General features: G+C 50.8%; 1 protein-coding gene across 3 annotated transcripts; it reads left to right on the top strand.

The window, feature by feature from the left end:
* Nucleotides 1-13: 13 nt before the first annotated feature.
* PMM2 (phosphomannomutase 2) lies at nucleotides 14-20,812 on the top strand. Of its 3 annotated transcripts, none has more exons than XM_059154943.1 (8): nucleotides 14-214; nucleotides 5,075-5,186; nucleotides 7,125-7,201; nucleotides 7,998-8,089; nucleotides 9,951-10,050; nucleotides 10,174-10,249; nucleotides 11,395-11,510; nucleotides 14,485-18,905. In XM_059154943.1, exons 1-8 carry the CDS (start codon nucleotides 26-28, stop codon nucleotides 14,497-14,499), a joined length of 777 nt encoding a protein of 258 aa, XP_059010926.1. In that variant the 5' UTR covers nucleotides 14-25; the 3' UTR covers nucleotides 14,500-18,905. The 3 variants fall into 3 exon arrangements, with proteins under 3 accessions (XP_059010926.1, XP_059010927.1, XP_059010925.1); XM_059154944.1 differs by lacking the exon at nucleotides 14,485-18,905 and adding an exon at nucleotides 12,541-14,478 and having other exon boundaries at nucleotides 15-214; XM_059154942.1 differs by lacking the exon at nucleotides 14,485-18,905 and adding an exon at nucleotides 19,556-20,812 and having other exon boundaries at nucleotides 20-214.
* Nucleotides 20,813-22,011: the final 1,199 nt, after the last annotated feature.

Raw genomic sequence — 22,011 nt, 5'->3', positions numbered from 1 at the left:
CAGGTCCCTGGCACCGTGGGAGGGAATGCTCCTCCCCCAAGCGTGCCCTGCGGTACGGGGGCTGGGTGGGGGGGGGCGAACCCGGAAGTTCTGGGCGGAGTTCCTGGTTGCCAACGAGTCCCATCCCGAGTGGATGGAAACCGGCGACATGGCGGCGTCCGGCCCAGCGCTGTGCCTCTTCGACGTGGACGGGACGCTGACGGCCCCGCGACAGGTAGGCGGCGTCCGGCGGGGTGGCAGCGGCGGGCTTAGACCCTCAGGATGCTCGGAGACATGGGGCGGGGCCGAAAAGCGAAAAACTTATTGGAAAACGCGGTTCGGGATTTTCACCGCCTGCGCTGGATTTGAAGCCCAGCTCAGCTCTCTTGCCAGCCGTGAGCGCGCCTCGGTCCTGTCGCCTGCGAACTGCACCTTGTGCCCTAATCTGAAAAACACAGGTTTCCAGGTCAAGCAGACCTAAAAGAGTCTCCGCTGTACCCTCTTGAGAGCTGTCTGACCTTGAGCAAGTCACTTAATCTCAGTCTCAGCCTCCACGGCTTTCAGTGGGGACCTTCCCAGTTCCATATGGTGTATGTGAGGGTCGAATGAAATCGAATAAATTCGTAAAAATATTTTGGGTAGGGTGGGCCGTGTTCAGCAGGAGACAGTAAATATTAGCCGCTGCCAACCACCCCCTTTTCTCCACCCCCTTCTCCAGCGGGAGTGAGCAAGGAGACCTAGATTTTTTTCAGACTGCCTGCTGCGAGTCCCCCCTTGAACTCTTGGAAGCTTGCTTCCCACTTGTAGATGTTGCCGCTGCAGGCTTGATCGTGAGGTTTCCGTTAAGATCAGGATTTGTGATGAAGCTGACGCAGACCTCCCCCCTTGCAGGGACTGGTCCTTGAACCACAGCCATTCAAACTTGAGCTGGGACCCAATTAACCTTCCTAACTTCACTTTCTATCCCTGCCTTCTTAATTTTGGCCGGAGGATGGCAGTGGTGTGCTCCAGATGGCCACATTACATGCGTGTGACATCATTTGGCCTTTCTGAGCCACAGATTGGGTGCATCTAGGGATGAAACTCAATGGCAAGTTCTTCAGAGGCCCTTTGTGACCCAGATTCGGTGACCAAAACACACTTCTGGACTGTTAGAAAAGCTCTTGGCTGTCTGGAGCCAAAGTCAGCAACTCATTGTTTGTAAAGGCCCAGATAGCAAAAATTTTTTTTGTCTCTGCCAACCACATGGTCTGTAGTAACTACTCAGCTGTAATGCAAAAGCTGCCATAGGACCTTAGGTAGACACAACATGGCTGCGTTCTAATAAAGCTTTATTTACTTGTTACAAAAACAACCAGCTGCTCTGTTTGGCCCATGGGCTGTGATGGTCTAGGGTTCACATTCCATACCTTTTTGCATATCACTGGACCTTCTCAACCTTTTCCCCTCTTTCCTACCATGTAGGATAATTTCTTTTACCCTTTTTTTTTTTAAGGTTTTATTTATTTATTTGACAGACAGAGATCACAAGCAGGCAGAGAGAGAGAGAGAAGCAGGGGCTCCCTGCTGAGCAGAGAGCCCGATGCGGGGCTCGATCCCAGGACTCTGAGATCACGACCTGAGCTAAAGGCAGAGGCTTAACCCACTGAGCCACCCAGGGACCCCTCTTTTACCCTTTTAAACATAAGGAAACTGAGACTCAGTGAAACCATGACCTCTGTTTCTCACAGCAAATCTGGTACAAGTGTCTGGGCTGCAGGGCATTCTCATTTGCTAAGTTTGCCATTTCCTGCCACCACTCCAAGATGGAAGCTGTTCTGGCTGCTGGTTATGCCGTTCCGGAAGGTGCTTCTGCCTTCCAGAAGGAATCTGGATAGATGACCACGAAGTATGAAATAGCAAAGAAACTCACAGTGTATTCCTGTAATTCACTGAGTCACAGTGTATTCCTGTAATACACATTTGAAACATGATATTCTTTGCAGCAAACTGATAATTTTAACACTGAAAAAAAAAATAGTCTAACAAAAGAAAATTGTTTCTGGGTGTCAGGTGTTCCAGGTAAAAAATGAAAATATTTTAGCAAGAGATCTATTCATTATAGAATAATATAGTACCTTCCCTCCCTCAAAACATGCATTCCCAAACAGTGATAAGCATATTACAGTCCAGAAGCAGAAGAATGGATTATCTTGCAGCTGCTGACACACGAGATGATATAAACAGATAAAATCTAATTAGAACGGAGTCCGGAGCTCCGCACATACCACTATTTTAGTAGAATTTTCTTGTGCTGAGTATTTTCCTAAGAAAGGTTAATCCATCTAAAAACAGTTGAGACTTAGAACAAAAGACGGGGGCCCTAAACCTGACTAAATTGTTTTCCGGCTTTATGTCATAAAAAACTCAAACATACGGGGGCACCTGGCTGGCTCTGTCGCTAGAGCATATGACTCTAGATCTCAGAGCTATAAATTCTAGCTGCATGTTAGGTGCATGTTACTTTTAAACCTTAAAAAAATAAAATCGAAATTCGAATAAGAAATTAAAATGTACAGAATTACTGCGAAACTACTATACAGAATAGCCGTATCCCGGCCACTTAAAATCAGCGATGACTGACATTAACTTTTCTACACTTTTATTTTTTGATGTGCCGCTTCTGAAGCCACATTCATCATGGTAATTCACCCCTAAATATTTGAGCCTGGATCTCTTGAGGACATCTGTGGTGACCATAGTGCTATCATCACCTACGAAACGTGTCACCAGTTCCCTCCTATTATTTAATGCCCCAGCTCAGAAGTCAGCACATATTTTTCTGTAAAAAGACAGATAGTAAAGAGTTGAGGCTCTGCCAGCCATGTGGTGTCTGTCACAACTACTCGGCTGTGTGGTTGCGTCACAGACAGTACGCAAGTAAATGGATGTGGCTGCGTGGCAGTCGTACCTCGCGGAACCTGGCAGAGAGTTAATGCTGGCCCAGGCACCTATTCTGCTGACTCTTACTTGCTCTGTCAGTTTTCCTCTGTTGTCCCAAAAGAAGTCTTTTGTAGTTGGTTTTTTCAGAAGGTGAATTTTTATCCTGCTTTGACCTCAATTTCAAGCTTTTGGATCTTTCTCTGTTTTATTTTTACCCAGGAGGACTTATAAAGAACCCCTTGTGATTAGCAACACAATTATTTGGAAACATCACAACAACTTTGGTCTGTGATTATTTTGCTCCAACAACCTCTCCTACCGTGGGTAGTTTAGATGCTCTGTTATGCTCACAAGGAGCTGGATCTTACTTCCTGTCAAAAAAATATTTGCTGCCCCTCGGAAGTGAGAAGGGGCCTTCTCACACACACACACACACACACACACACATACACTGCAGACACACCTGATGGCCACAGTACCACGGAGCTCATCATTGTGCACTAGGGTTAAGAGAAAAGAAATTGCAGCTTTGGGTTCTGCTTGAAGACAGAAGTATTGCATTTTTAATATTTTGCAATCTAGGGAATCTTCCCCACTGCCTGCCACCCTGACGTCAGGTGGAAGTAAGCCACTTGGAGGGCTCCAGGACCCATTTTCATAGTCATTGATTTGTAGAGGCTGCCACGGCACTTCTAAATTTTGTCTGCTAAGTCGAGATTCCACAGAAGGTGTAAAAAACTGTGTGTTCTATTATAAGCCCTTCTGTATAATTTTATTAATCCTGGGTGTATATTTCTCTAAAATGTTGTTGTTTTAAGAAAAAAGAAAAGATTTGGGTGCCTGGGTGGTTCAGTGGGTTAAGCCTCTGCCTTTGGCTCAGGTTATGGTCTCGGGGTCCTGGGATCGAGCCCCGCATCGGGCTCTCTGCTCAACAGGGAGCCTGCTTCCCCCGCTCTTTCTGCCTGCTTGTGATCACTCTTTCTGTCAAATAAATAAAATCTTTTAAAAAAAGAAAGAAAAGAAAAGAAAAAGAGAAGATTGAACTCTAGATGTTTTTGTATTGAAGTTGGTTTTTTGTTTTTGTTTTTAATTTCTGCTAACTTCATTTCTAAAGATACCCAGTGTGAGGGCCTCCAGGCTGGCTCAGTCAGTGGAACATGCCACTCTTGATCCCGGGGTCATGAGTTCAAATCCCACATTGGGAGTAGAGTTTACTTAAAAAATAATAATAAGTTAGGGATCCCTGGGCAGCTTAGTTGGTTACGTGTCCTACTCTTGATTTCAGTCAGGCCATGATCTCAGGGTTGTGAGATCAAATCCCGCATCAGGCTCCACACTGGGCATGGAACCTGCTTAATATTCTCTCTCTCAAAAATAAAAATAAAAAATAAAAAATTAGAAAATAGATACCCCATGTGAATAGACCATTCAGATTACTAAAAGTAACAAAATAACTTTTAAAAAATGAATTGTGATTTGTCTTAATGCAGGAATATTTTTTTCATGTTCATAACTTATATTTAATTAGTCCACAATTTGGACTTCAACTAGCAAAAAATTACACCATTGAGACCACTGTTGATACATAAGAGCTTTTAGGAGAAACTTAAAAAATCTGTGTGCTGTTGCTGTTGTACTTATTTATTTTTGATTTTGTATTATTATAACAATTCTGAATGTCCTCTGTAATCTTGTCATGTTTTGTTCTAAAATAGCAACTTAAACCCGTAAGTGGAGTACACTGTAGCATTCGAAAGGAATGTTCTAAATCTTTGTGTATCGACAGGGAACAGTCATCCCAACTCACTGCTAAAAACACATGTCACTGCACAAGACCTAGAACGAGTCCACTTGTGTGTCAGAAAATAAGACCTCCTTATTTTTTGCACACGTAGGCAAGTATGTGAATGCAGAGCAGTAGAGCTAGAACAGCACACAGCAGCTGTTAATATATTGCTTGTGTGTTTTAAGCTAGGTAAGAATAAGTAAAATGTAACACATTTTTTCTGGTAAAAAGTTGATTTCCCCAAATCACAACTAAAACATTTGGACTCACTACAGACCCAGAGCCTGAACTGGCATATATGGAAGTCAGGGTTGTATCACTCTTTGAGTTTCAGTCTCCTGGTTATTCTACAGCTCATGACTTTTTATTTTCCTTTTTGAAATGTAGAAAATTACCAAAGAAATGGATGGCTTTCTACAAAACTTGAGGCAGAAGATCAAAATTGGTGTGGTAGGCGGGTCAGACTTTGAGAAAGTGCAGGAGCAGCTGGGAATGGATGGTAAGTTGCGTTTGTTTGGTAAGTTGCGTTTGGTTAATGGCGGCTTCCTATGAGGACATTGGGACCTGTGGCCATGAAGTGTTTTAGGCAGCCTCGAGCCCTCCTCCCTGTGTGGCAGGCTTCCTGCTGCCTTGTTTGGACAAACATTCTCTCTGCTTTCTCTTTCCTCTGTTCTTAATGTTATAAATAAATTTCTGGAATTGGTGGTGGACCACTCGGTTCCCAGATACATGGGTGGGGTCACCCAGAAGTTTGAGTGTGTGTGTCACTGCCTGAAATGCTTTGCCTTGTCCCCGTCCACTCTCTGAGCTCAGTTCAGTCCCCATCTCCTGACTGTCCTTCTCACCCAGGTGTTCAGATGCCTTCCAGGTCTGGGGGCCTCCTCTCCGTTGCTCTAACACATGTTTCCCAGAGTTCCCTAATCATGGGACACCCAGGCTCTCAACCCTACGTGGTGAACCAGAACTTCCAGCGCAGGCCCCAGGAAGCCAGGGGTTCTTATTGGCCCCTTCACTGGAGGTCCTGAGGTCTCTGGGGCCTGGGAATCATATTTTAGCAGCTCCCCCCAACCCCTGCCCCAGGAGATTGTGATGCACAGCCTTGCCAGCAGGACACACACTGCATGTTGCAAATGATCTGGTTGTCCTTCTGTTTTTTCTGGAAGACTCTGACTCTGCATTACTCATCTTGTAGCCCCAGGGCCTCTAGGGTGCCTGACCTCTAAGAACTAGATTGTGGAGAGATGGTTGAGATGATCGTTCTTTGGGACACTGTTGACATGTTGGGCCAGATCATTCTCCATTGTCGGGGGCTGCCCTGTGCACACTGTAGGATGTTGAGCAGCACCCCTGTGGCCTCCACCCACGGGATGCCAGGAGCACCTCCGTGCCCAGTGTGGCATCCAAAAATGTCTCTAGACATTGCCAAATACCCTCTGGGGGGCAGTGTCACCCCCAGTGGAGAACCAGGGTTTTGACTGTAGTATCCTACAATCCAAATCGGTGTAGGCTGTCTTTATTGGATTAGTGTATTGGATGAGCATAATCTATGCATTCTCTCTAAAGCTCTCTGTTCTGCTTACACTTCCATTTTTCTCATAGATGCTCTACTTAGAAACACTAGAAACAACATAATGGGGCACATTAAGCCCCGGAAATCCTGTTACCCAGCCCTGATGGCCCTTTCTGCGTCTGGCCATATTTTTAACCACAGGCTCAGAGAGGCATTATGTCAGGGTAGGGCACTGTCTGTAGATTTCAAAGAGTGTGAGTCCAAACAACAGACTCAGAACCTTCACAAGCTAGAAGAAAGTTGAAGACCCAGCTGTATCAGAATCACTGGGGAACCTGTGAAAATACAGATGTGAGGGCCCCACCCAACACAGGGCACCTGGGAGTCTGCATTTTAATAAGCAACTAAAGTTTGGGAAACCATTTAGTATTATATGAGTGGTCTCCATATCTGGCTGCTATAATATAAGAATCACCTAAAGACCTTTTAAAAATATATATTTTCACTTATTTATTTTTAAATTCTGATCTTTAGCCTGGTCCTGCATGTTCTGATTCAGAAGGCCTGAGAGCAGAGCCTGGGAATCTGCACATTTTCATCACTGCCCTGGTGATGCGGGTCCTCAGGGAGGCTTGGGGGTCATTCTTGGCTCACATCTTCCTCTCCAGGTAGAGGGGACTGAAGGCAGAGACATGAGAGGACCCGCCACCAGGTCTCTGAACACCAGCCTGGCCACCATCTTGTACATTTGTAATTAGAGGCTTTTTTTTAAGGCATTTTTCCCCACCTTCGGAACCTGTTAAGGCGAGATATCCTTTTACAGTCCTTACTGGAGTTTCCCTGTTTTATCCGTGAGACGTGTTAATCAAGAAAGAGAAACCAGCTTCAGTTCCTTGCACACTGACTTTTCTCTTGTTTTGGTTCCAGTGGTTGAAAAATACGATTATGTGTTTCCAGAAAATGGCCTGGTTGCATACAAAGATGGGAAACTCTTGTGTAAACAGGTAGGTTCTAGAGTATCCAGACCACAATATGCTATTATTATACTATACTATAATAATATTAATATTAATAATAAAATAAAATAAATAATAATATATACTATAATAATATATATTGTTAGTAATATTATTAAATATAGTAATATTATTAAAATGCTTTCCAAAAAGCTATTTGACCCTGGATGCTTCTGGGGAGGTGTGTCCGGGAGGTGAGGAGCCGGGGAAGGAGTGAACCTCTATCTACCCTGTATTCTTTTCTACGTCTTGAGTGTCGAGCCCTGTGACTATCACATATTCCAAATGGCTAACTAAATTTCAGCATTGTTTTTTTAAGGATACTTTATCTGATATTTCTGTCGCGCTGGCAGAAAGGAGGGCAGGCTGCCTGGCTACAAGCATTTTTAAGAGGTACTGTGTAGCTGTTGCTAGTAACAAGATCCTTCCACTCAGACATATGAGAAAGCCCGAGTGGAACAAAGATACTTTGTCAGCGTCTGTAGATATTTTAATTGAATAAAAGCAGCAGTAATAAACTCTTTGGGCCTTCCATGAAGCATTCGAAAGATAATTTGTACAAAAATCTTGAGTCATGAAGCAGGAAATGCTTTAACTAAAGCCCTTTGTGGTTTGCCTTATGTTTTCACGCAGGGAGAGAAGGAAAAAGGTAGCGGGGCGTGTCACGCTGGCCACGTCAGCCTAGTCACCCTCGCCAGTAGTGGCTGAAGCCCCGGGTGTGCTGTAAAGTTATTTCAAAAATGCCCCCCCCCATTCAAGTAACCCCAGTGTTTTCTTTATCCAGAGTATTCAAGGTCACCTGGGCGAGGCCCTAATCCAAGATCTAATCAACTACTGTCTGAGCTACATCGCAAGAATTAAACTCCCGAAGAAAAGGTGGGTTTGGGGGGCACCTGGGTGGCTCAGTGTGTTAAGCCTCTGCCTTCGGCTCAGGTCATGAGCTCAGGGTCCTGGGATCCAGCCCCGCATTGGACTCTCTGTCAGCAGAGAGCCTGCTCCCCACCCCCCGCCCCCTGCCTGCCTCTCAGCCTACTAGTGATCTCTGTCAAATAAATAAATAAATCTTTAAAAAAAAAAAAAAAAGAAAGAAAAGGTAGATTTGCTTTCAGCAGAGGCTGTGCTGGCATGGGGAGGAGTCGCACTGGCTGGGTTGGTGCTGACTTTAGTCCCGGGCCCTGTGCTTAGTTAGTAAGACATTATTGGAAACCTTCTAGTGGAAGAATGAATCCATAAACCACAGCATTTCCACATGATGGGAAGCGGAAACTAAGAGGCTTGCTAAGACTATGGGCCCGGGAGGAGGCCTGTAAGAGCAGTGTGGAAAGCAGCTTCAGCCCCAGATCCGGAAGCCACCTGGGACACACCCCGGAAACCCAGGCCAGAGCCCACACACAGCCCTGCTTGCTCAGCCCACGGTATGACATAAAATCTGCATTAATTGCTGTCATTTGGAAGTTTGACTTCATATAGTAAAATACCATCATCTCTGGCTTCGGTGTTCTCTGAAGATCTACAATTTCAAGTTAGCATGAGATCCCCACCGTGAATTCAGGCAGCAGGATGCTGTGTTGGCCTTGAAGCAGACCCTCAGCTCAACACTGGGCCTATGTCCCTGGTATTTACAGGTGGCTGATGGCTCAAGATCAGGGCTGTGTGCAGAAGACAGAAAGGACCCAGGGAAGAGGTTCTAGAACTTCACAGTCATCAGCATTTAGAACTAGAAGATACTTCCGATCACATAGTCACAGAACCCTTAAATTGCATTGTAAGGATGAATAGCTCACAGTTATTTGAGCTTTTAAGAAACTGTTTTGAAATTCAAACTGGAAACACCGTGGGGGAAAATGTTGTATGTGTGTGTGTGTGTGTGTGTGTGTGTGTTTTTTTTTTAATCTTTATTCAGAGTAACTAAAAAAAGGTGTTAAGCTGTTCTCACGTTCTGCGATCAGAGCAACCATTTAGTAGCAGCTAGCCACAGCAGCTGTGTTTCGTTGGAATGACGGAGGCTCACCAAGCAGCCCTCAGAGCCTTTTCCCATAGCTTTGTGTGGTCAGACCGGTGGGTTCAAAAGGTCACTAGCAAAAATGTCAGGCGCATGAATTTTCAGATTCCTCAGGGAACTTGAGAGATGGTAATCATTTTCATAGCTCTTTTTATTATTATTATTTTAATTTGACACAGAGAGAGAGCTTAAGTAGGCAGACAGGCAAAGGGAGGAGAAGCAGACTCCCCAGTGAACAGGGAACCCAACATAGAGCTCCATCCCAGGACTCTGCGATCATGACTTAAGCCAAAGGCAGACGCCCAACCAACTGAGCTACCCAGGCACCCCTCATAGCTCTTTATTGACAATAAAATTCACTGTCCAACAGAAATAATGTGGGCCACATGGGCAATTTTAAGTTTTCTGTAGCTGCATTAAAAAGAAAAATTAATTTTAATCATATTTTATTTAATTCAGTGTAGCCAAAACATAATCGTTTTAACACATAGTCAACAGAGAGCATTTCGAATGAGGGTGACATTCCTTTTTCATGCTCTATCTTTGAAATCTAATCTCAGTTCAGATTAGCTGCCTGTGGCCCAAGGCTACCCTGTGGCTGAGCCCAGCCCAGTGAAGTGTTGATCCTACCAGCCCCGTCCTTCTGGAAATTTGAGCCTGCTTACCCATCTGTAAAGTCGTCCACGTAAATAATGTAATAATGTCTCTCCCGGGCTCGTCCCCTCTCCTCTCCAGGGGTACTTTCATTGAGTTCCGAAACGGGATGTTGAACGTGTCCCCAATTGGGAGAAGCTGCAGTCAAGAAGAACGCATTGAGTTTCACGAACTCGATAAAGTGAGTCCTTCCGACACAGCCTGGGTCTCGGGAGTGAAGATGTGCAGCCTCGTGGCCTGTGGCTGAAGGGTGCCTTCTGTACTGACATGCGCTAGACAATCGGTATCTCCTTATTTTTCTCAGAAAGAAAACATCAGACAGAAGTTTGTAGCAGACCTGCAGAAAGAGTTTGCAGGCAAAGGCGTCACATTCTCCATAGGTACTGTGCACTCGGGCTGGCTTCCGGCTTCAGTAATCACCTACTAAATGGGGGTTGCGGGGGCCGGTGAGCTCTTGGAATGGGGCTGTGCCTAGTGTGAAGGTGGGCCAGAGGGGTGTAGGGGCGAGCACTCCTGTGTGGTCAGCCCTCATGGAGACTCTCCCTGGCCTCTGGGTTTGGTTCTAACGTCTCACCTGGCAGGATTCCTCCCCACCCCCACCGCCCTGCCCCGGTACCTCTCTTCCTGGCCCAGAGTAGAGCTCAGCAGAACAGATTTGAAATCTCATCATGCGTGAGCAGCAGGGATCCGTAGCAGCCAGTTGGGTTTGTGTTACAAATCAAGAAACAGGCCCTGGAGGAAAAGGGGTCTTGTCTAAGCCCACAGATGTTGTGTCTGCAGTGGTGGACCAGCATGCGAGCGAACATTTCCTGTGTCGGACAGAGTTCTTCCCGCAGCGCTGGTGTCTTGGCCGGCCTTGGTTTTTCGTAGAATACACTTGTGAGATGCTTGAAGCAAACGCACTTCCGTCAGCGCTGATGGGTCCTTACGTAGAACCCTCTTGTTTTACCACCTACCCTGAGCGTACAGTTGTAGGAAAACTTGAATTATAAAGAGATTACCTCTGCTAGAGCAGGTAGATGTTCAAGTGTTCTTGAACCACAAGGTGAGCGTCTCCCCGACAAAGCTTTCCAAGGGTTTATTGCACCTGAAAGCTCCCCAACAATCACTTTGCACCTGCTTTTCCTCTCTCCTGCGAGATGCACCGCACACAGCCAGCTCTGGGCTTCGCCCCCAAGAGCCAGAGCATACTAAAGCTCGGGGTGGCCCAGCTGGTTGAAGCTGTTATTGGATTTTCCACTGCTTCCTTTAGACCCATGTCTTTGGCGCAGCACTTGAACACGAACGCATTCCTCATTCTGAGCTAGCAATCTGTCTTGCTTTTCAATTTTGGGTGAAATAATGTTGGATAAAAGCAACGTCCCATGAATTTCTAGAACCGGTCCCTAAAATAGCATAAATAGCAAACCAGGGTATTAAAAACCGACCTCAGCCCTCCAGTTGCTGATGAGTAGACCGCGCGTTCGGTTCAGCCACATGCTCCTCTTTCCCGCCTCTAGCTTCTGTGTCTTCCCCCTCTTGGCAGGAGGCCAGATCAGCATCGATGTCTTTCCTGATGGCTGGGACAAGCGGTACTGCCTGAGACACGTGGAAAATGACGGCTATAAGACCATCTATTTCTTCGGGGACAAAACCATGCCCGTAAGTACGGAAGCGTATTTTGGAATTGGACTGTTTGGTTCAGGCTGGAAAAGGGGAATGGACATGTGGGCCTTTTCCGCTCCGCCACGCAGCACGCACTGGCCCGGCTCACATGGAGCAGGGGCTGCTTTCCCCTGAGAGGAACGAATCAGCCTCCCTCCCTTTGCGCTTGGACACCAGACCCCTCAGTGGGGACGGTCATGGAGTCCTTTCGAGGCTCACTTTGCAGCCTTCCAGAACACCTGCCCCAGTGCCGCTGTCCAGTCCTTTGTCCACTTCCACGCCCTTGGCCATTTTTAGGTCATTTTTCCACTGTGGTTTTCCCCCAGGGACATTCTTTATGAGCTGGGCACAAGGCATCCTAAATGGTAGGAAGACGGGGAATCTCACGGGTCTCAAATTCAAGAGACCACATCAGGGACTGTGTTAGCAGTGCGCATCGCACACACAGGGTTTGGGGAGCTGTCCCTGATGGACAGGTGCTGGACTGAGTCTAAATCGGGGCTGAGAGCAGAGCTGTGTCGAAGGCCAGCACCAGGAGGAGGACTGCGGAGGAGGGATTTCCCCAGAGCCACTGTGGCAGCAGGACGGGGCTCTTCTTGGGACAGGTGGGGCCCTGAGAGGAGGCTGGGCACCAGCCACTCACTGCCCAGGCCCCTTCCTTTAAATTCCTGTCGCCCCTGGGCCCCTCCGCCCACTTCCCTTCACGTGCCGCCCGGTGATGGGAATTATCTTGGCATCAGAGGTCCTGGTTCAGGCTTCATGGCCATCCTGCACCAAGCAGCTATGCCCTAGACATGCAGAGTTTGCTTAGTGTCTGGTCTGTGATCCACTGCAGAGTACTTGCCGTTTTGCTAAGGTTTTTCTGGGGTGGACCTACCTGCCTATCAGCAAGGTCCCCACATAAGGTCTTCTAGCATTAAAGAGACTTCTGATCAATATAGGCTCATGTCCATCCTTCTAAAGGATAAAACCAGGACTCGGGGTGCATGGGTGGCTCAGTCATTAAATATCCGACTCTTGATTTCAGCTCAGGGTGTGATCTCGGGGTCCTGGGATCAAGCCTGGCGGCGGACTCCCCATTCAGTAGGCAGTCTACTTGTCTCCTCCCTCTGTACTTCCCTATACTTCTCTGTACTTCTTTCTTTCTCTTTCTCTCTCTCAAATTAATAAATCTTTAAAAAAAAAAAAATGGAAAGGTTAAGTGACTTGCCCAGGGTCACACAGCCCATGGCCGAAATGGTGGCACCAGAACAAACGACCTTGTCTCTAAGCACGCAGGCTTCCCAGTCCAGCAGGCCGTCCTTCGTCGCAGTGGGGAACATTCTCTTCTGGTTCCCGGACAGCATGGTGCTGCTTTTCTGGAGGCGTGTCCTTTAGCCTCGTTCTTAACAACAGAGAGAAGTGGTTTGCAACCGCGTCCATTTGGTGAAATTCTTTGGCTGCAGAAATGCTTTTGCATCAGACTTTGATGTCTTTGGAGAAAGCGAGCTCACGCAGTCACTCGCGGGATCTTCCGGCTGGCCAGGCGCCTCCGCAGCCCTTCCGGCCCCCTGCCCGCTCGGCCAGGCCGGGAGGAGAGCTGCTGAGACAGGCGAAGCCAGGTTTTTGTCTGTGAGGACACTCTTGCTTTGTGCAAAGAGCCCCCAGAAGCCTCACTGGGGACTTTGCAGAACGGAATGTGGTTCTTGAGATTGGCAAAGAATGCCTGCTTTTGGGATTCTCCATCTGGGAACTCCAGTACATCGATTCTGTTTGTTTGGTTTTTGGTTTCACCTACTTTTTAAAGGCGGATACTTCTTACGGAAGGTTTTTTCCTGATTCGTAATTAACATTCACTGTAGAGCATGGGAGAAAGTTCAAGGGAGAAAGTGTATGTCACATGTGGTCACAGCTGATGCGCCTCCCAGTCTTTTCTCTGGGCGTCCGCGACCCCCAAAGTGGACCGTGCGTGTTCACTCTTGGATTTTCTGCTTTGTTCTCGTACCTATCTTATTTACCCATGTTAGTGAATTTCTTTGAAAATGAGGTTTTCAGGGGCTGGATGACCCGTTTTCCCAGCAGAGGCCCTGGGACTGTGGTTGTTGACACCGTGGTGACCGATCTCTGCCCTCTCTGACGCTGCTGTCGGTCGGTGGTTTCCTGGAAATGGGAAGTAACGGTCCAACCATCTAAACCTTTAACAGGCATAGAGCCATCCAAACGCTAGCTTTAAACTTCTCATATTCTGTGATAGATTTTGAAAGCGGTTTCCTTCCTTCGCATCAAGGCAGATGTTTTTGCTGGTTTCCAGGGAAACAGCACTTGAGCTGAGAACTGTCAGTAAAAAGCCATTTCCCAGGGGTTCCTGGGTGGCTTATTCGGTTAAGTATCTGACTCTTGATCTCAACTTGGGTCTTGATCTCAGGGTCATGAGTTCGAGCCCCATGTTGGGCTGCATAGTGGACGTGGAGCCTACTTAATTTAAAAAAAAAAAAAAAAAAGCTATTTCCTTGCCAAGCACCACAGGCTTAGAGGCCTGCCTGGCAGCCTCTCCAGCCCTAGCAGCCGCCTCCATCTGGAGGGATCTGATGTTACATGGAGCCCCTCCCCCATTCCCTGCTTGGAACACCCTCAGAGAGCAGAGTGAAGAAACTAGACCTTGGCCGTTGCTTTTCTAAATGCTTGGCAGTCCTGGACTGACTGTCGGTCCCTACCCCCTCCCCATCCTGCCCATCAGCCACAACAACCAGGGTCTGTTAAAACCCAGCTCTGAGTATAGCCTCAAGGCTTTAGGCCCAACCTGGAGTGCCTTGGTTTGGTGCAGGGAAAGGGTCGGCCAGGGCACAGAGAGGCACCCCACACTGCTTTGCATGGCTTCGGGGCGGGGAGGGAGGTGGCGGGCAGACTGCCCCACCTGACTCCGCCCACCCCCAGCCTTCCCATATTCCCAGGCTAGACAGTTTCTGCTGGCTTAACGCTTCCTGGCTTTCAGGCGGTTGGAACATGAAAACATTCTAACGGTCATGAACATCGACAGCTGATTGACTTTGACTCAGCACATCCTTTTGGGTGATTGAGTTCTCTGTCCGCTTCTGTGCTTGGGACGGGCACACGCAGAGTGGCAGGACTGGGGAGCACTGTTGCAGGAGGTGACTGACCACGCACAAGGCAGTTGGTGCACACGGCAGAATGCTCCGTGGCTGTACGAACCACAGATGCAGACCGATCTCTGGGATGTTCTATCAGGCGAGCCACGTAAGGTGCAGAACGGTACAAGTAACAGGCGCCGCTTTTGTCTAAAGAGGTGCTCTCTTCACGGTGCTCATAAGTGCATAAAGGGAGTGTGAAGGGACATCCGAGAAGGCAGATGACAGACCTCCTGAGAGCTAGGGACAAGGATGGGAGAGACACTTGGCACTCTGTCTTCTCTTTAAATTTTGACCTCCACAAATGTGCTCTCTGTTGAAAAATAAAGCTTTAAGGTATCAAACTGAGCAAAGGAAGAAAACTAAAATTTTTGGTTTCTAAAGCACTTCAGTGTCAGACCCTGAGCTGGACCCTTGGACGTTCTGTCCTCAGGTCCTTGGGCAGCCTGGCGGGACGTGCGGGATGGGCGGCAGCGGGCTCCACGCAGGGCCAGGGGCGGTGCAGGTCAGTGACCGCACGGCATCCAGAAGCCTCTCGTCACTCTCCCACATCACCTCCAAAATGCTGTCAAATCATGCAACAATTGGTTTTCCACAAACGTTCAAAAGGAAAATCTTTCCTTAAAAGAAGCTTTAAGGAAGTCCCTGTCGGCCTGGTGGGAAGAGGCAGCTTTGAAACCCAGAGGACCTACAATCTGGCCGCCGTTGCCCACAGGGTGACCACACACATCTGCGTCGTGAGCCGTGGTACTTGTCAGCCCCTATGGGGGCTGAACTGTGGGGACGCAGTTCTTCTGAAGCGGTGGGAGGAAAAGGAGGTCCTAGAGGGAGGGTGGCTAGCCCAAGGCCGGCTCAGGAAAGGCAGCAAGCAGGACTTGTTTCTTCCAGCAGGGAACCAGCCGGCTATGAAGTCTGCAGCTTTTAATGAAGTTAAGAAAATCTCATCCAGTATGAGATTCCTCTGAGAGATTGGGGGCCTGTAGGGTGGGTGGTGCGTGTTAGCCGGCGAACCTTGAGTTCCTGCTCAGGCTGCGGACAGAGTTGGCCATTGGCCCTGCCCTGGGCGACCTGGCCATGCCTGGCATCTCCTGCGCTCACAATCAGGATGCCTGAGAGCTGATGAGAGCGCTGAATGTGTCCTCTGTGCAGACCTGTCCTACTATTCGTGCGTGTCAGTGTGAAATCTGAGACCCAAGTCTTGGGGGCTAGTGGCAGGCTTAGGTTAGCATGGAGAGAGGGGTGATCCTTGCTCCCAGAGGGGCCTCAGGAAAATTGCTGCTCCCTGAGATCTGACTGGAGGAAGTTGGACCGGGTCAGAGGTTCCCCACCCAGTTGAGGGGGTGCTGCCAGTTCCCCTGTGGGAGGACGGGAAGCAGGACACTGGGCCGGGGGCGACACCATGAGTGCGGTGTTTGTTGGGGTCTCGGCTGACCCGCCTTCCTTCTGGACACCAGAATCTGTGGTCGTGTCACCCCTGAGATCAGGGCAGGGGGAAAGGGGCTGCTGGATAAACCCTGAAGAAGCAGCAGCCATTGCTGTAGTTCTTCTCTTCATGGGGACCTTGACTCCAGACCCCTAGAGTGTGGCCAACCCGCAGGGAGTCCCCTGGTGCGGTCACTGATGGCTACGAATCGGCTTCTCCTGGAGGCAGGTCCATGCCTGGTCCCGTCACCCAGTGCTCAGCCCTTGTTTTGGGGACGAGGGGGTACGCCAGACTCATGAGCAGACCCGGAGGGTCACCCCGGGAGCGTCAGCAGGACAGCAAGCCAGCTTGCTTTCCACTGGACGGTTAGTCCCCAGACTGTAAGCACTGGGTCCCGTCCTGGAAATACTCCTGGAAATACTCGGAGTCACCTGATTGTTTTCAAAACATCATGACCCTGGGGCCAGACTGGTTTTGGTTTTCTTTTGTTTGTTTGTTTGTTTTAAGTGTAACAGTTCACTTCTTTCTAGGAAAAATCAGTATAGTTATCTAAGGGCATACATTTTTATCAAATATTCTCCTCACCAGCTAACAATCACACGTTGAGAAAGCAGCTGCATACCAGCCGTGCAGCACGTACTCAGATCCGTTTGGCTTCTCACGCCGCGGCCTGCAGGCCAGGGGTACTGGCCTTAGAAGTGTTGGTACAGCTCCTGCGGTGACTGTCACCACAGCCCAGGGAGCACCCCCCGCCCCAGGGCTTTGAAACAGAGCCCTTGTCCCTTTGGCCTTTGTACCCAGATACCTAGAAATTGGATCGGTCCCGTTACACTGGCTGGAGATGAGCAGCCACATGTGGTGGATGTGGACTTGCAGGAGTGGACCTGAGCCTCAGATGGGTGTTCCTAGCAGAGACCCCCTCGGAATCCAGCGGCCCGGCCCTGCTTCCTGCTCTGCAGGGCCCACAGGCCAGGGACACGTGATTTGTGTGCCCTTCCTCAGCTCTCCATCAGGATCCTCAGGGTTCACTGGACACCCCCCCACACACATCGGCTCAGCATCAGCGTGTGCAGAAACACGGCTGGGTAGCGGGGAGACTGGACCCCACTCAGCCCTGCCGTCTGCTTTTCTGTGGCACCCTCAGCCCTTCGCCTCAAATATTTAAATATTAATGGGCCGTTTGCACTGAGCTGGAAGCCTCTCCTCCGTCTGGCATCTGTCCCCGGCCCACGAAGTGTCCCTTCCGGCTTGGTTCCCTTTGTCATCTCTCAGAAAAGCGTCTTCCCCACCCGGACTCTAGTGACCTGTGCAAATCTGGTGTTTGGAATCTGCGGTTCCCTGAAACCTGATTCTAGAGGGGGGCGCTCACACCAGCTTGTCTTGTGCTTCTGCTTCTCCCGACCTCCCTCTGACTCTGTTGTGCCAGCTCTGGGAGCCCCAGAAGAGCCCAGGTGCCCTGGCAGGAGGGGAGGTTAAAGTCTGTGGTGCGTGGTGCTGGTGGTGCCAAGATCGAGCCGGGAGAGCCACCTCGTGTGGACCAGGTCTCCCGGGAGGGACAGGCGGGGCAGCTGCTTCGGAGTCGTTCCCCAGGGCCCAGCGTCTGCAACCCGCCCCCAGCCCTGGCTGGCTGCGCAGCCTCCTCCTCGCTGTGCTTCTGCTCCTCGTCCTCAGCCCCCACCTGCACGGCCTGCAGAAGGTGAAGCTGATTGTGTCCCCTGGTTGCAGCTTTGCCGGTGGCTTGACATAAAATCCCAAGTCCTTACCTCCCTGGCCTGGGGGGCCGCTGAGCTGACTTCTGGGACGTGGCTTGTCCCCTCCCTTCCTCTGCTCACTGGTGCCTCCCTTGTCCCTCTAGGTTCTCTTCCCCTCTGTTCTCTGCCCTACGGAGTTGCTCGCCTCCATCTCCTGTCTCTCCCTGCCTCCGCTCTGACGCTCGCTTTGCCCGGCGGGTAGTGCGTGCTCCCTGGGCTGGTTGGGCTCATGTGTCAATCCAGACTCCTCCCTCCCGAGTGAATGAGTGACAGGGACTGAATGTGTCCCCGATAGATGGTTGGTTTTTCTGGATAGTTCACAAGTCTGTTTCTACAACATTAAGTTCTCTGTGGCGGTTTTTTACCTCTCGAGCTATTCGTAGGAGAAATCGGACTTTAATTCTAAGCATTACATGAACTGGTTTCACATTTACTTGCTTAGGTAGCCGCCGGTGGGCGTGACGCCTAGAGCTGACCCAGAGCCACTTGATGGCACAGAAATCTGTGAGGCGAGGGCAGGACCCCAGCAGCTCCCCCCGTCAGCGCTGGGAAGGGAGTTTCCCTGATGTGGCTCCAAGTTCATGGCCCCCGACCTGACTCCTTCCCTGGTGCATTTTGGGCCCCGGCAGCAGCCCCTCCTAAACTTTGGGACAAGGTAACTCTCACAAAAGTCAGAGCAGTAAGAATTACTGTGTCCGTGAGTCCTTTAAAGGCATGTCAGTTGTTTCTTATAGAATCTTTAGGAGAAAAATCCATTTTTACTCTGCAGTTATTTTCATCGTATTATAAACTAATGTTTTGAGTTAGACCGTCCAGGCTTATGAGGAGAATCTAGGAAATTGCATGAGAAGCAAAGCAGGGGCTTTCCTGGAGCTCAGGGTGTGGGAACGGCGGCAAGCCCGCTTCACTCACCCCAGACCGGGGGGGGGTGGGGGGGGGGTTGGGAATGCCGTACACACTGGAAGACCCACCCCCGGGGACCCCCATGGCGGGCCAGGGCCCCCCGGATACAAGGTCTGGCAGAAGCAGTCTTGCGCTCCACTCTTGGAAGTGGCCCAGGGGAAGGGATGTGTGCATACGCCTGGAGCCGCATGAGCCGCCTGGAGCCGCATGAGCCGAGGGGCAGGTGCCGATCCGCGGCCAGGGGGCAGCGTACCCCGCTTCCAGCAGCTGGCTCACCCGTCGGCCGCGGTCCAGGCAGGGTCTACACCCGGGCCGCCTGGCTCAGTCGCAAGCCAAACACAGGAACTCTTTAAATGTAAACAAATAGAATCAAATAAACTCTGTTCCTTTGTTGCCCTGGCCACTTGCCACCAAGTACTCGGTAGTCACCAGTGGCTGCTGTTGGCCCGGAGGCCCGCGTGTCCGTGTCACAGCCAGATGCCACAGTGGGCTGTCAGCCCTGCTGCGCTGCCTGTGACAACAGCCTGGGGCGCAGTTCAAACACAGTGGCAGGGACTGCTGTCACCTGCCACGCTTGCTTTATAGAAAAAGAAGCCTCAGATCTTCACAAGAGCATCGTGATTGCTTTCAGAGGCGTAATTACACGTTCCAAGCTAAATTGCAGTTCAAGGAAAAGTGAGAAAGCCCTTCTCGGTAATGCCTGGGCTCGGGTTGCTCTTCTCCCGGGGGCCCAGGTAACCGAAGCCCGCCTGCCTGCTGGTAAAAGGGCGAGTTCCTCAGTTTCCTGCCGCCCGCGCCCAGGAGAAGCGAGGCGCCCACATCTCCCCCGTGTCTTCACAGGGCGGGAATGACCACGAGATCTTCACCGACCCGAGGACCGTGGGCCACACGGTGACGACCCCCGAGGACACCCGCAGGATCTGTGAAGAGCTGTTCCCCTAATAGCCCCTTCCCTGAGGGAGGGCAGGGCGTCCTGCTGACAGGCTAGAAGGGTCACCGTGGCCACACTCGGGATCCCTCCCTCCCCCACATGCCTGCGAACCCCAGCCTGCCAGGCTCCTGACACCTCCTGGGGCCTTGACTACATGGCCTCCACCCCCAGGACCAGAAGCAGCCAGACTTGTCAAGAATGGCCGGAAGGAATGACTCCCAACCCAGTTTTATTCCCCACCCCCAAGTCGCAGACCCTCCACATGTGCAATCACGGTACACACGGTTTTGGGGGAAACTTCCCCATCATTCTAGAATGATACAGAATGAATGTGCCCAGACCCTCCCTCCTCATGGGTCTTGTGAACAATGTAACTGGCAATGTTTGGACCCCCAGTACGCACGGGGGCATCTGGTGATGAGAAAGGACAAGATGTTTACAGCCATCCCTCCCCAGGACAGAAGTCTGGAAACACCTCCTGAGGGGAAACTCTTGCCCACTGTCAACCCTGGAGGACTCCGAAAGCAAAGGCCCTGTGGCCACCAGGCAGGACTGAGTTCAGCAGCACATGGGATGCAGACCGCAGCACGGCCCACAGACAGGTGGCCACCATGTGACCACTGACCCCAACAAGGTTGCCCCTCAGCTGGCCTGCATTTCTGGGGGCGAGCTCTGAATTCACTACACCTAGGACAGACTGCTGGGGCTGCACCTCGGGATGGGAGCAAGTGGGCCGCAGTAGCCCTGCCCCCAGATGCTAGAGCCTCCCTCCCCTCCGCTTTCTCAGGGATCACGTGAGAGGCTGGATCGTTCACAGAGGAGGAGCTGCACGGCTGCCCTGCAGATCTTTATGTGGACCAGCCTGCCTGTCCCGGCCTCACCCAGACCTGGGCCTAAGGGGTGGGCGTGGTCTGACGGGTGGGCCTGTGACCCTCACTCCGTGCTTTTTTGAATTCAGCAAGGTCCTCGTGCTGCTGGAAGGCAGCCCATGGAAGCGCGCTTCCCAAGGAAACGGTTCACAGGTCACTTTTCAGAATCTGGACTTGTCAGGACCCGCAGACCCACAGTCCGCTCCAGTCCACAGCACGGCCTCTGCTCAGGCCTGGCCCATCTGAACAGGGGTCTGCACCCCTGCTGCCCCACCCCCACCCCACCAGGTGCTTTCATCTCCACAAGCCTCCCAGGCCCCACCAGGCTTGTCCTGGCTGGGGTCCAGTCGGGGGCCGTCTGCGTGCTCAGTGGTTCCTAGGACTCAGCCACACAGGCGGACCTTTCCTTGCTGGGTTTTGCAAGCGATACTGTAACGACCTTTGACAATGCAAAGCAGCAAATTAAAGTTGATTTTATTGTTTCCTGTTTCTCATTCGGAGGCCTTTTTCTTTTTTTTTTAAGATTTTATTTATTTGACAAGTAGGCAGAGAGGCAAGCAGAGAGAGAGAGGAGGAAGCAGGCTCCCAGCTGAGCAGAGAGCCTGATGTGGGGCTCGATCCCAGGGCCCTGGGATCATGACCTGAGCCGAAGGCAGTGGCTTAACCCACTGAGCCACCCAGGCACCCCAAGGCTTTTTTCCTTCTTTGACGGTTACATGAACAGTAAAGTGGGCGATCAGCTGAGCTGTCCTTTCAGATTCTGGAAGGAAAACCCAGCCCTTGCAGATCTGAAGGCCATTGCTTCTGACACTGGTGTTCCCGGGGTTTCCGCAGCACCAGAGTTTGGTGCTTCCGGGCTCGCCTTCCTGCCCACGGGGTAAGGATCTGCAAGTTTCCTTACGTTGTTAAGAGCAGCACAAGACAACGGAGTCTTACTGAAACTCGCCCCAACCTTTATAACTGGAGACAGCCCTGCCTGGGCTGCCCTGAGCAGGTGCCCCAAGATGTCAGGCTGGGCCCGCCCCTCCCGGGGGTCCCACTCTGGCTGCCTGCGGACACTCTGGGGCAGACCCTTTCCCCGTCCCTGGGGCCTGCCTCTGCCACCAGCCATCTCCTCCGCCTGCCTCCCCTGCACTGGCTCTGCTGCTGACCGGCGCCATGACTCAGAACAGCTTCATCTCGGCCTGTCTGCTCCTCTGTCGGGCAGGGTATGGCCCCTATAGCACACACTGGCTACCTCCAGCCAGGCTGTTTCTATCTCCACGAACCCCCGGGAAGCCTGTAAGGCAGGCAGTACCAGCCCTGCTGTGCAGGTGCGGGTAAGTCACCCCCTCAGCTTTCCAGAGCTGGCAGCTTAGACACAAGAATCTCCAACGCGGTAGCTAAGTGCTGAGCAGGAGGGCAGCCAAGGTTGGCCCTGGAGCGAGGGCCCCAGGGAGGGCACAGCCGGGCACTCCTGAGGGAGAAGCCCCCAGGAAGGCCTCCTGTATTTCACT

The sequence above is a fragment of the Mustela lutreola genome, chromosome 17 (genome assembly GCF_030435805.1).
Source record: "Mustela lutreola isolate mMusLut2 chromosome 17, mMusLut2.pri, whole genome shotgun sequence".
NCBI classification, from domain to species: Eukaryota; Metazoa; Chordata; class Mammalia; order Carnivora; family Mustelidae; genus Mustela; species Mustela lutreola.
Note: the sequence above shows the minus strand (reverse complement) of the source record. Positions and strands in the feature narration are given on the sequence as shown.